The sequence below is a fragment of the Solanum lycopersicum genome, chromosome 10 (assembly GCF_036512215.1).
Source record: "Solanum lycopersicum chromosome 10, SLM_r2.1".
Classification (NCBI taxonomy): domain Eukaryota; kingdom Viridiplantae; phylum Streptophyta; class Magnoliopsida; order Solanales; family Solanaceae; genus Solanum; species Solanum lycopersicum.
Genome location: NC_090809.1, coordinates 24,014,006 through 24,028,900, shown reverse-complemented (window position 1 = coordinate 24,028,900; position 14,895 = coordinate 24,014,006). Strand labels below are relative to the sequence as shown.

At 34.8% G+C, this 14,895-nt stretch overlaps 1 protein-coding gene across 1 annotated transcript; it reads left to right on the top strand.

Annotated features, from left to right (window-relative positions):
* The first annotated feature begins 13,444 nt into the window (after positions 1–13,444).
* LOC138338754 (uncharacterized) lies at positions 13,445–14,645 on the top strand. Its single transcript, XM_069289841.1, has 2 exons — positions 13,445–13,696; positions 14,349–14,645. The coding sequence occupies exons 1-2, from the start codon at positions 13,445–13,447 to the stop codon at positions 14,643–14,645; spliced, it is 549 nt and encodes a 182-aa protein (XP_069145942.1).
* Positions 14,646–14,895: the final 250 nt, after the last annotated feature.

The following is a 14,895-nucleotide window of genomic DNA, read 5'->3' as shown; positions in this document are numbered from 1 at the left end:
AAGGGGTGAGTAATTATGATGAATAAATGTGCAAAAGTTAATGAATGTGGTGATAAATTGATAAGAAGCTAATGTTAAGGGTGAGGGAAATATCAAATGAGCCTATGTAAATGTTACCAAGAAGTGCTCACCTTTGAGAGTGTAAGGTTAATTACTAGACAACTCTATATGAACACTCTAATGAAAGTATTGAAATTAAATCATACTTAATACTAATAATGAGATTAGAAATCATCTAATGAGCTATGATGCCTCATGCTAGAAGCCATCTTCTATTACGTATGAGTTGAATGTAATGGAATTTTATATTGAGCACCGATAGGCTAGGTATTTCATGTAAATCTCATGAGATTAGACTGTCCGTCCAGACGGGTATGAGTCTCCTTATATCTCCTAGTCTTTTAACCTATACTGCCAATATAGGGTTCTAGAAGGGTTCGATTCCCTATATACGCTTGCATGTTTTGGATCACTTTTCGGTGTGGGGTTAAAAACTGGATTTCATGATGTTCACATGGTCTAAGTCGGTTAATATTAATGTTCCCGATGAAAGAATAAGGCTAGCCTGAAGTTATTCACACAACGAGATGAATGATACCAAAGGTGTTAGGATAGGATAATCAACAGGTGAGCTAGACTTAAGTAATGACTCTAGGTCATTCTTGGTCATTGGATAGCGAACCCGAAGAAAGCCTTAAATTACATCCTAGGTATGCCTGGTGTTTACACTAGCTTACGAATGAATGAAAATGATGTTCGTATAAATGAATGAAGCATACTCTGTTTTTGCTATGAAAAAAAAAGGCTCCCTAGCATAGGTCCCTTATGTTGAGACCTTATTTTGATAAGTCCTACTGTTATGTCCATTATTCCAAGTTCACATTGCATATGAACAAATGAAATAAAATATGATATGTTCTACATGCAATATGTTGTTTTGGCCACCAACATGGGTCCTTCCTGAAGGTCCATTTGATAGTCTTTGAGGATGTTTTCCTAGACGTTTCTTACCCAAACATGACCCTATACAAGTTTAGCACCTCTCATAGGAATTTAAAAAAAATGATCACATAAAAATTGATGGAAACATGCATAGACACACAAGGTCATTTGAATGCACATCATTCAAAAGTCATGGACGTTCTTGGACGTTTGACCTCCAAACTTCATGAAATTTGAGACACTACCTATATATGCTATAAAAATAATTTTTAGACCTTAAAAACTCATTAATAAAACATAAACACATATAACCACATATGAGGCACATAGGGGGACTTATCGTCGAATGTCATAGTCGTCCCTTAACGTTTAACTTCAAATGCACCTAAATTAGTAGACACTACCTCAATACCATATTATGAACATATTTATGAGCTTAAACCATCATGGACAACATTTTAGGCTCAAGTTCTCCTAAGTCATTTTCGGGTTCTTACAACCATGCATTCTCACAATTAATTAATGTAAAGCTTGGAATAGTCCTTTGCCGAATATGTAGTCCTAACCGCTAAAAAGAAAGAAGACTTACTCACCATATCAACTATAACAAAAATTAAGTCATGATGTCTGCGAGTAAGAGGTAACACTTTGATGAAATCCATATTGATCACTTCCCACAACCAAGTAGGAATATCAATCTCTTGAGTCATACCTCTAGGTTTCTTATGTTCTACCTTGACTTGGTGGCAATGGGGGCAAAACTCATAAAATCTTCTATATACCTTTTCATTCCATTCCACCAATTGACTTCCCGCAAATCACGATTCATTTTCGTGGCACCTAGGTGAATGGAATCTCTATAGTTATGGGTTTCTACAAGGATATGCTTTCTCAACTCACCAATATCAAGAACACACAATTTACCGTGGTAGCGAAGTACACCATCTTTCCCTTGGGAGAAAGCCTCCACACTCGGACTGTGGACCGCACCCTTAAATTCAAGCAAGATTGGATCACTGTCTTGCTTTTCCTTAACCTCCACTATAAAAGAAAATTCTGCCCCATTATGAACTGTTACACCACTGTCTGATATGCTCAAAAGCCAAACTCCCATGCGATAAATCCTGTTAACATCGTTCATTAGCTCCTTCCTGTCTTCCTCAACATGGGCTACAAAACCCATAGATAATCTTACAAGAGCGTCTGCTACTATATTAGGCTTACCAGGATTGTAATGCCACTACTCATATCATAATCCTTAAGGATACCAAGCATCTCCTCTTGTGAAGATTCAACACTTTCAAAGTAAATACATACTGAAGAATCTTATGATTAGTGACCACATATACATGAACACTATACAAGTAGTGTCTCCTAATCTTGAGTGCAAACACCACTACTGCAAGATCGAGGTCATGAGTTGGACAGTTCATCTCATGTACCTTAAGTTGTCTAGAAGCATACGCTATAATCTTATCTCGCTGCATCAACACAGAACATAGGCCAACTCTAGGATGCATCACAATAGATGACATAACCATCTGAACCCTTTGGTAGAGTCAAGACAGGAGTGATATTCAATCTTGTTTTAAGTTCTTCAAAGCTTTTCTCACAATCATCTGACCATTTAAACATGATCATCTTCATAGTCAACGTAGTCAATGCTGAGGATATTGATGAGAATACTTCCTCGGACCTTTTATATAAACCCGCTAGGCCTATTTAACTTCTTATATCTATAAAACAGGTAGGTCTAGGCCATTGTTTCACTTCTTCTATCTTATGTGAACCCCCTCAAAAACCATTGTTAGATACAATGTGATAAAGAAAAGCAACGGATTGCAACAAGAACTAGCATTTGCTAAACATAGTGAATAATTGGTGATCCATAAGAGTGTATAGGGAAATTCTCAAATGAATCACAGATTCTTCCTCATTGCTAGAGTAAATGAGGATATCATCAATAAGGACGATAATGAACAAGTTCAACTATTTTTTGAACACTCTGCTCATCAAATCCATTAAAGCTTCAGAAAAATTTGTTAGACCAAACGACATAACTACAAATTCAAAATGACCATACCGAGTTCTGAAGGTTGTTTTTTGAATCTCAATATCTCTCACTCTAAGTTGATAATAACCCGATCTCTGGTCTATCTTTAAGAACTGACTGACACGCTAAAGTTTGTCAAACAAGTCATCATTCCTGGTGATGGGATACTTATTCTTGATTTTCACATTGTTCAACTGTTTATACTAACTGCAAATTCTGTGAGAACCATCTTTCTTCTTCACAAACAACACTGGTGCACCCCATGGTGAAATACTAGCTGTGTGAAGCCCTTATCTAGAAGGTCTTTGAACTGCTCTTTTAATTCCTTTTCTCTGCTGGAGCCATTCTGTAAGAAGGAGTAGAAATAGTCTAGGCATTTGGAAGGAGATCAATTTGAAAGTCGATTTACCTTTCGAAAGGGACTCCGTAAATATCTTTAGGAAATACTTTGTTAAACCCAATTATTATTGGAATTGACTCAAGAGTGTGGGTATTAGATCTAGAATCCTTAACCTGAACTAGATGATAGAGATAACGCTTACATATCAACTTTCTGACCTTAAGGTAATAAATGAATCAACCCATACGTTTTAAGCTACTACCCTTCCATTCTATTATTGATTCCTCTAGAAACTGAAAATGAACCACTCTAGTTCTACAATCGACTGATGCATAAAAGGGATGTAGCCAATACATGCCTAGAATGACATCGAAGAATACCATTTCTAACTCTTCAAGATATGCTGAGGTGACTTTCTGAGATAGTGTACAAGGTAATTTCTATATACCTTTATAGCTATAACTGGGTCACAGACTGTAGTGGAGACTGAGAAGGTTCTGATAGATTTTCTGGACTAACACTGAATTTTACTGCTATGTAAGGAGTTACAAAGGAAAGAGTAGCCCCTAGATTTAACAATGCATAAACATCATGTTCAAAGACTCGTAACTTACCAGTGACTACATTAGAAGAACCTTACCTATCCTTGTGAGCTTTAAGAACATAAAACATGTTCTTGCGTTAACCGCCACCTATATTAGATGAGTTACAATGCTAAGTCCAGCGATTTGCTGTTGTTGATGAAGTTGTAGACTGTGCTCTTCCACTACCACCTCATTGACCCTATTGAAGGACAATGCCTCAACCTGTTACAAGACTGACTGCACCCAAAAAATCCTTCATTTCCAATGAGACACTCACCCGGATGGTTCTTACCATACTTAGATCAAGCACGGTAAGTCTTGGTTCTTGAAAAATTATCTGTGACTTAGAGCTGTATGCTCTAACCTTCTGGTCATACCTATTTTTGGAGGATGGAACACTAGCTGACGAAGGGGATCGAGCTGAAAACTTTTGCCAATTCTGTGAGCATTTTCTACCACCCAATTTCTGCTAAGAATAGTCATAGTTCCCAGTCCTACCCTTCTTATTATCATTGGCTTGTTCCCTAAACTTATCACCCTTAACCTGATCAGCATAGTTCATAAGCTTACAGATGTTCATAACTTAAAGTAACATAGCATTTCTTTAATCAACTTTCACCAAATCTGACACTTCATAAAAGAACTTATTCATGTGATCCCTTGAGTTAGAAAACATGTGAGGACCATACCTAGAGAGTTGGTTAAACTTGAGCCCGTACTCTTGGACCGTCATGTTTCCCTATCTTAAGTTAATGAATTCCTAAACCTGTTCTTCTCTCAGCTCTATTAGGAAAAATCATGTCTAGAAAGGTCTCACTAAAGCAATCCCAAGTAATACGAGCAGCATCCTTACCCCTATTTTCCATCCACTATGTGTAACAGATATGAGCAACATCCTCAAACTGGCATGGTGCCTTCTCAACAAAATCATTCCCAATGACTTTTATTACCTCAAAGATCTTCTTTATCTCATCCAAGAATTTCTAATGATCCTCATTAGTTTGTGATCCTAAGAACTCAGGCGGATTCATCCTATCAAAATCACGGACCATTAATGTTGTTGATCTACCATTTGCATTAACACAAGCCTTAACCCAATTGTTTTGGTTGGTCATACTCTGAACCAACATCTGTATAGGATTTCTGAATTCAGCATTGGAGACTTCCTAATCATGGACCAAAGGAGCTGTGTTTGCATTCCTGGCATTCACATTCCTAGCATTAGCTCTACTATAAGGCATGATATTAAAAGTAGAATATCAAGTTGAAGCGGAATAAGATCATACCTTACGCACGATAAGCGTGGCAAGTAAGTGAAGTTTTCCTAAAACACTTTGTATCCTTCCTCGCATTAGATGTGGTGCACTCAAACCCATGAAAAGGACTCAAATTAGTGCGTATTTTCAAACATCCTAGGAATTTTGAACCTAGTGCTCTGATATCGAGTTTTGTCACGCCCCGTGCTACAACCGAGACGCGAACAAGAAACCTAGCACACAAGCGATCCCAAGCTAAACCTGCTGGAATGATCATGAGCATACTAAAGACAATGAACTGAATGCGGAACCAATATAATACTTTTAACTGAAAAAATGGGGAATAACAATATACTATAGATGAAATATTTTAAATATTGATGTGCTTAATACAACAAAGTTATTAACTCAATACTTAGATGAAACTAATTATGTCTGAATTAAGCCTCTAATTGACTCAAAATATTAGCACAAACCCCATCTAAGTAAAGAAAAAACTTAAACTAAATTAGAAAAAAAAATGAAATGAACTCATGACAATTGTCCTAGGAGAATGACGATGTAGGATAGATTAAAGCTTAAATAATACATATAGCATAAAATCAAGTATAATAATCTGAACAATCATATACTGAATTTTGAGTTAACTAGATGAATGACAAACTTATAACATATTGAAACTGAATACTGGATATACTAATAAATTGTCAATGTAGTGAATTCTGACTGATCTATGGGAGCTATTAATAACAAATAATAAAACCAGATAAGCTAAATTTGGTGTACGATGTATATACCTCATCGAAAGAACCCAATAAACCCTTCCAGAGATATAAAGGCTTGCTGGCATGATCACTAAACTTATTGTCTACAGAGAAGACTTAAAACCTGTGATGATTGTAATCTAGACCCTAGACGAGACCGGCGTCGTTGACCTCTCAGAGGTTGCGGACAAGCCTACATACATCTTTCTTAGTTCATCTAGGTTAATTTTAGCAGAAAATTTGAAACCTTTTGTTTCTAAACATACATGTATACATTTAACTTAACATAATACGCATTCACAAATCAACCATCTAATAAAGAGATAATCAAATGAAAGAATCAATTCATAATTTTATTAAACGTATTTTTTGCCAAAATGGCACTAATACAATGTCTGAACAAAAGTGGAAAGAAACACTAGTGGAACATACTCCACTAGATATAGCCTGCATCTAATCTAGATAATAATGATGGACATCCTCCAAAGCATGAGGGCCTACCATGTCTGGATGAAAGCTCCACGTCCGAATAGCTGCAACGTTAACCTGTAAGGTCCAACATCCACCTAGTTCTTGCACCTAAAATTGCAGAATTGCATGGGATTAGTACACAGTTATACTATGTATTGGTATATTCAAGCACACACTAACGACATGAATGAGTAAGAACAACTCTTTCTTAACAACATGGTTATGGAAAGTAAAGTTAGTGGACTTACCATAATGGTATTAGGAAAGTTAGTGATCTTTTCAAAATTGGATTGGAAAGTCAAGAAGGAGAGTAATATGAATCATCATACATATCATATTGCACACAACACATAACATAATACACATAGCACATATCGTTTTGCATATAGAACATAACATCTTTCATATCATTTATTCATATACAATGACACCTTTAAATCATGAATTTGACATTAAGACTTCCCAAAATGAGGGCTCAACATATGGGACTTTAACTAGCAAGCCTTCATTAACAAATAGAGAGTCTGCTTCATTCATTCATACATAATTCATTTTATTTCGTTCAAAATCTAGTGTGAACACCGGCTATACATAGGATGTAGTTTAAGACTTTTATCGGGTTCATTGTGCAATGATCAAGAATGAGATCGTGTCATTACGTAAGTCTAGCCCACCTCTTTATCAACCTAACACCTTGCGTATCATTCTTTTTATGATGTGCATCATTTGAGGATGGCCTCATTCATTCATTACGAAATTTAACGTTAACCGAGATAGATAATGTGAGTATCATTAAATCTACTGTCTCCCCCTCACCAAAAAGAGGTGGAATCACCGACCGAAGTGACCTAAAACATGTTGCATACATTGGAATTAAACCCCGCCAGAACCTTATATTGGTAGAATAGGTTCGAAAACTAGGAGTTATAAGGAGAGTCATACCCAACATTCCGGACAATCTCATCCAATGAGAGTTACGTGAACCTCCGCCCTTCCCAAATGAAGGCATCAGCGCTCATAGCTAGTCTATTCGTGCTCAATATAAAGTTCTATTACATTCAACTCATACGTTATGGAATTTGGCTTCTAGTGTGAGGACATCATAGCTTAATAGATGATTTCTCATCTCATTATTAGTTTTAAGTGTATATTAATCTCAATAACTTCATTCGAGTGTTCATAGATACTACTCTATTCATTAACTTTACACTCTCATAGGTGAGTTCATTTTGGTAGAATTTTTTTAGGATCATTGAGATTGCTGTCATCTTTTACATTAACCTTTTTTCATGTTGTCACCGCATTTCTTAACTCTAGCACATTTTGTCTTCATAATTACTCACCCCTTATTACGTGAATGTTCATTTCATTATATGCAAATGCACTTGGCCATTTACAGTCTTTCACACTCTTACTTAACCCTCCCAGAGTTTCATTATGTCATTACATAGAGCATAGGTTCACTTACAATTAAATGTATGCTAGACATATGGGTCTATAATACAAGCCATGAGGCCTCATTCATTGTTCGTTTAAGTGATTCATATATTTCTAAGATTATATAATACAAGACTTAGGCATCTTGTATATATGTCAAGATCACATTTTCGATCTAAGTAGGCAGCATTATTTTTGAATATTTAAATCACGTATGACTAATGTATCAATGCGGAATTCGGGCAAGGGAACCCGATTTCGAATCCCTTGGACGACACTTACATTTCTATTTATTTTGGTTTTATCCATACGGCTTGAGTACCCAAGATCGAGCCCAAAATACTTCATTTTTTCCCCTTAATTTCTTCCTTTATTTTTCTCATTCATTTGGAATTAGAGGATGTGATATCAAACCCCCACAACCTCATTTTATTTTTTATTTCCTTATCTTTGATTTCTCTCCTCTTGGCCGAGGTGGTGAGAGTTCAACTCCCCAAAACTCCACTATAATTTTTCTCCTTCGATTCCCACACTTCTCAACCTTTTATTTTTCTTTTTATTCCTCCTTATATCTTATTTACAGGTGGTGGGTTCGAATCCCTGTTTTCTCATTTCTTATTTTTTAATTTCATTTTCAAATCAAGGCACATGGGTTTGAATCCCACAATCCACATTCATTTTTTCTAAAATTATTTCAATATTTTTAACTTGTTGAGGTGACGGTTCAATTCTCAGTAGACTCGCATATTTTAATTCATCTTTACATAGAATGATAATCCTCTTAGCTTGGCCGAAACTCATCATCAAGATGCTGGAAATTTTCGCAGCGTAGTTTCTCACCTCTTTCACATTAAATGTTTAGACGATTTAAGCAGTTTTTAGTGTGTTCTTTAGGTGCATTATCAGGGATTCATTTGAATATTTGTTTGCACTCAAATAAGATTTTTTTCAAAGAACTTTTGAACAACATGATTTAAGCAAGTTTGTGTACATGAAATAAAACCATTAACATGTCATTTTTCGAACTTGAATCCTAGAGTGTATATCAAGGCTATACACTGCACACACATCATTTTTCACTTACTTTTGGACAACATGCTCAATATTCACATAATTCGAAGTATACATACATAAACATAATCATCACAAAAACACATTATATCCCTAATTTCTAACAACAAACATACCCAACCTATGATTCTATATGAGTTAGTGACAAGGAGATGCAATGGGGAACAACCTTGGTTTTCGGAATAGATTCGTCTGAACCTTAAGGGGTCTCTTGAGAAAGTGACCAAGAAAGAAGAGAACCCATATCTTTATGACGTTCATACATTGAATTGCTGCCCAAAACATTCTCAAAATATTACAACAAAATCCCCTAAACTTTATAACCAATTTGATTGACAAACCTTCTCTTTGCCTAACGTGTTTGATGAGTGTTTGTTTTGTTATATTATTGTGTGAGTACTTCCAGTGTGAAGAACTTTTGTCAATTGTCTGTTCTTGTAGGTTATTAGGCAAAGAGAACGTTAAAGCGCAGAGAGAATGATCGTGTGTTGAGAGATAGACGTGAGTAAGTAGAGTTTTCTTAGGATTAGGAGTTAAGTTTAGGAGTTTGTCAAATAAGGTTTAGTTAAATGGTAAAAATCTGAGATCCATTTTATTTTAAATCAGAAAATAAATGTTAATTCATTAAATTAATTACCAATTTAATAATAAAAATTGAAATCATTGTTTTCAGCTAGGTTCGAACCTGGGTTGAGCAAGACTTCATTTCAAAGGAAAATTTTTGGCCCTGTCTCCCAAAAATACTCCTCCACCTTATTGATTAAAAAATTAATTACATATTTAAGGTAATTACGATTCTGCTCTTAGCTTGGAAAAATACCATTTTACCCCTAGACAATCCAAACTTAAGATTTACCCTTTTTAAATCTTGTAAAGACTCATTTGGGTAAATCTTCATAATCGGGAGCCCTACATGGTTGGACTCAACCTTTCCTAGATCGACTAACTCCCAAAGATAGTTGGCTTGGCTGTCTCAAGGGTTCAGAGGTCTAGTTCTACGAGCATCAATTTGTGCTTACCCGATCTAATCGTAGGCATTCTAGAGACATTAACCATTATTTAGCATAGCCATTTTTAGGGTTGTTACACAACCAAATTGACTTTTAGTTATTAGACTATGTGGGTACGCTTAACCCTAGTCCTACTTGTTATTTTGCTACTCCCAATGAATTAAGTTGTTAAGACATTATGACTGAATTTATGTAAAAGTTTGGATAGATCAAATCCTAAAATGAAAACTGAGAATTAAACAATTATTCTTGTAATTATGCATTTATAACTGAGGCATGTATATCTGAAGTAACTGAAATATATGATGTATCATATGTAATTCAAGAACTAAAGAAAGACATAACTAGGATTCTCAAATTCATGCAGTATTCTACGTAATAACATTATAATCTGATTAGGAACATATAACTAATTATTTATTATATGAAGTTCTATAAACCATAGGACTAATCATGATATGGAAATCAAGAATATGACTAAAAAATAGGGACCCAATGGGTGAAAGGAACCGATTAGTGAAATCCCCCATGCCTGGTGAAGAAATCCACGGCGAAATATTTGGATTTTGGGGGCTGGAATGAATGGAACTTTGTTGCATTCTTGAACTTGGATTTTTGACCTTTTTCTCCTTCTTGCTTCCAATTTTCTATGTTTTGATTTAATGACTTCACTTAGGTAAGTTATAGCTATGTTTTTAGGCATAAGATGACTAAAATCTAATTATTTAGGGTCAAAACAACGTATTTTAGGGTTTAAACAAAGTGGAAAGAGTCGAAAAGACCCCTAAGTTAATTGTTGTCAGACCAAACAAGGACATGTACTGACGTCCATCTTCAAAAGACGGTCCATCATATGGTTCCATAGGTTGGGTATGTTTTACACGCCTTTACTAAAACTGGCATAACTTTTTACCCGGATGTCTGATTTTAGCAAGATCGGTGGCTATAGAAATATAATTCAGTTATCTATCTTTTAGTATTTCATAGGACACCTATTTCATTTTTTCCTAAGAGATATGATCATTTGATGTTTACCAATTTGATTTTCCCCCCCCCCCCCCAAACTTCATGCTAATTTCCGTCTACGATCGATAGGTCTATCTACGGACCATGCTAGTAAATTGTGGTTCTTGTGAGAGAGTGGGTAAATAGGGTAATAATCTATAGATATAGACTACGAACATTATTTTGACCTACAAAAGTAGGTCCATCGGTCGTTCTTTACTTAATCAAATTTTCTGTGCTGCATCGTGTTGGATTTTCAGTCACAATCGACGGATGTGCAGTACGGGCCGTGGGTAAGGCTACGGTCCGTTGATGGAGACCATCGATTGCACTTGCAGATTTCTGAAAAGCTTATTTTCCGTTTGTTCTAGATACAGGGTGTTACATTGATGTTGACGTTTATGTTCACGTTGAATCAGACATTGATGTTCACGTTGATGTTCAAATTGACTTTAACATTGATGTTCAACTTTATGTTCACGTGTACGGTTATATTTACGTTGACGTTGACTTAGATGTTCATGTTTATATAGAAATTCACGTTCATGTTGACATTCAGATTGACAATTACGTTCATGTTGGCATTTACTTTGACTTTTAATGTTGGCATTAATGTTGACATTCAAATTAACATAAACGTTAAAGTTGACATTGACTTTCACGTTGACATTTTCGTGAACATTGATGTTTACATTGACATTCACATTAATGTTCACATTCACATTGTCATTCACAATCATGGTGATGGTCACATTAATGTTAACATTGATGTTCATGTTGACGTTCACATCAACATTCACATTGACATTCACGTTCTCATTGACGCTCATATTGACATTGACATTTAGGTTGACATTGACATTGACGTTCATGTTAACATTGACAGCCGGTACACATTGACATTCACGTTAACATTGATATTTACGTTGACATTAACATTGAAATTGTCGTTGATGTTCATGTTTAAATTTATATAAATATTGATTGGGACATTGACATTTACAGTGATGTTAATATTTATATTTACATTGATGTTTATGTGTACGTTGATGTTCACATTGACGTTGACGTTCATGTTCACATTGATCTTCACATTTACTTTGACGTTCACGTTAATGTTTACGTTTATGTTCACGTTGAAATAGACATAAAATTTTACATTAACATTCACGTTTAAGTTAACATTGACGTTAACATTCTCTCAAATGTTTATGTTTACATTGACATTCACGTTGACGTTCAAATTGATTTTCACGAGGACGTTTAAGTTGAAGTTAACTTTGACATTCACATTTATGTTGATGTTCATGCTCATGTTGATGTTTATGTTGACCTTTACGCTGACGTTTATGTTGAGGTTTACATTCATATTAAGGTTTATGTTCATGTTCAGGTTGATGTTAACCTTGACATTGACTTGGAATTCACCTTTACATTGAGGTTCTCATTCACGTTGACGTTCATGTCACATTTGTGTTGAGGTTCATCTTGATATTGACATTGATGTTCACGTTCACATTAGCATTGATGTTTACGTTCATGTTCACATTGAGGTTGACGTTGATGTTGATGTTAATTTTGCATTCACTTTTACGTGTTCACATTTAAGTTGACGTTCAAGATAATTTTTACGTTCACATTGATGTTGATGTTAATGTAGATGTTGACATTGACATTAATATTAATATTGACATTCACGTTGACATTTATGTTCGTATTTTCATTGACGTTTATGTTGATATTAATGTTTATGTTGACGTTCAAGTTCACACTCACTCTCACGTTCACATTAACGTTCACATTAACAATTTACTTTGACGTTAACATTAATATTGATGTTCATGTTGATGTTGACATTGACGTTGACGTTCACATTGATGTTCAAATTGACGTTCACATTGACGTTCAAGTTAACATTCATGTTGATGGTCATATTCACGTTGACGTTGGCGTATATGTTCACGGTCATGTTGACATTCACATTCATATTGATGTTCATGTTAATATTCACGACGTTATTTACATTGATGTTCACATTGACGTTTACGTTGAAGTTCACATTAATGTTGATGTTGAAGTTTACGTTGAACTCATGTTCACATTTACGTTGACATTCATGTTCACATTTAAATAGCGTTCATGTTTACATTCACGTTCATGTTCACGTTAAGGTTTAAGTTGACATTTATAGTTAATGTTGATGTTGGCGTTTACGTTTATGTTGAAACTTATGTGAATGTTGACATTTAGGTACCTTGACGTTCACATTTACATTCATGTTGATGTCACATTAACTTTAACATTGACGTTCATGTTGACGTCCATATTAACATTGATGTGTACATTCACTTTCACAATGACATTTACGTTGACATTTACATTCAAATTTACGTTGACATTGACGTTCATGTTAACAATGATGTTGATGTACACATTGGCATTCACATTTATGTGGACATTTACATTGACATTCATATTGACGTTGGCATTGATGTTCATGTTTACATTGACATGCATGTTGATCATGATGTTGCTATTTACATTGACGTTGATATAAACTTTGATGTTTACGTTACCTTTGACATTTATGTGTACGTTGATGTTCACATTGACGTTGACGTTCAATTTTGCATTAACATTAACATTTACATTGATGTTCCTATTCAACTTGACGTTCATGTTGATATTTACATTGACGTTCACGCTTATGTTTACAATCACATTGACGTTAACATTTACGTTGACGTTGACATTTACGTTAAGGTTTAAGTTAACGTTTACGTAAATGTTGATGTTGATTTTCACGTTTACATTGTAACCTAGGTGGACGTTAGTGTTTAGTTATTTCTTGACGTTCACATTCACATTTACGTTGATATTCACGTTAACGTTAACATTGACATTAACATTTTAATTTAGATTGATGTTCTATTTCACATTGACGTTCACGTTCACGTTCACGTTCACATTTAGATTAATGTTCACGTTAACATTAATATTGACATTCACATTTCCATTTATATTGACTTTTTGTTCAAATTGACGTTCACGTTTGGATTCACATTAACGTTCACATTAACGGCTACATTGACTTTCACATTTACATTAATATTTAAGTTAATATTTACATTCACATTTGCGTTGATAATGATGTTCCCGTTGACGTTGACATTCACGTCAACATTTATATTAATGTTGACGTTGATGTTCACATTTATATTGAGGTTGACATTCACATTCACATTAACGTTCACGTTCACAATCACGTTTACGTTCTCATTGACTCTTAAGTTGACATTTATATTGACATTGACGTTTAAGTTCACATTTACATTAAGTTCACGTTGATGTTTAGATTCACGTTGACATTCACATTCCCATTGATGTTGACATTCACTTTAACTTTCACGTCCAGGTTGACTTTTACATTGACGTTCATGGTGACGTTTATGTTGAAGTTCATGCTAAAGATAACGTTCACATTCACATTAACATTAACATTGACGTTCACATTCACGTAGACATTCATATTGATGTTGAAGTTGATATTCACGTTTATGTTGACATTCATATTAACGTTAACATTAACATTCACATTGAAGTCCACATTCACGTTGACATTGATGTTTACATTGACGTTAATATTGACGTTCATGTAAACTGTCATGCTCCGAGCTACCCCCTGACGCGGACACGGAACCTAGGACCATAAGTGATCCCAAATAAACCCTGCTGGCATGTGCATGAGCATAATAAAGAATATAAATTTTTAGGGAAGCTAAATCATAAATTTAAACTAAAAATATGGGGAACACACATATTCTATAAATAAGATAAATGAAATCAATGAGTTTAATATAAAGAAGTAATTAACTCAATACTAAGGTGAAACTAATTATGTCTGAAATAAGCCTCTAAACTAGACTAGAAATACTTGGACAAGCCACATAAAAATCTAGCAA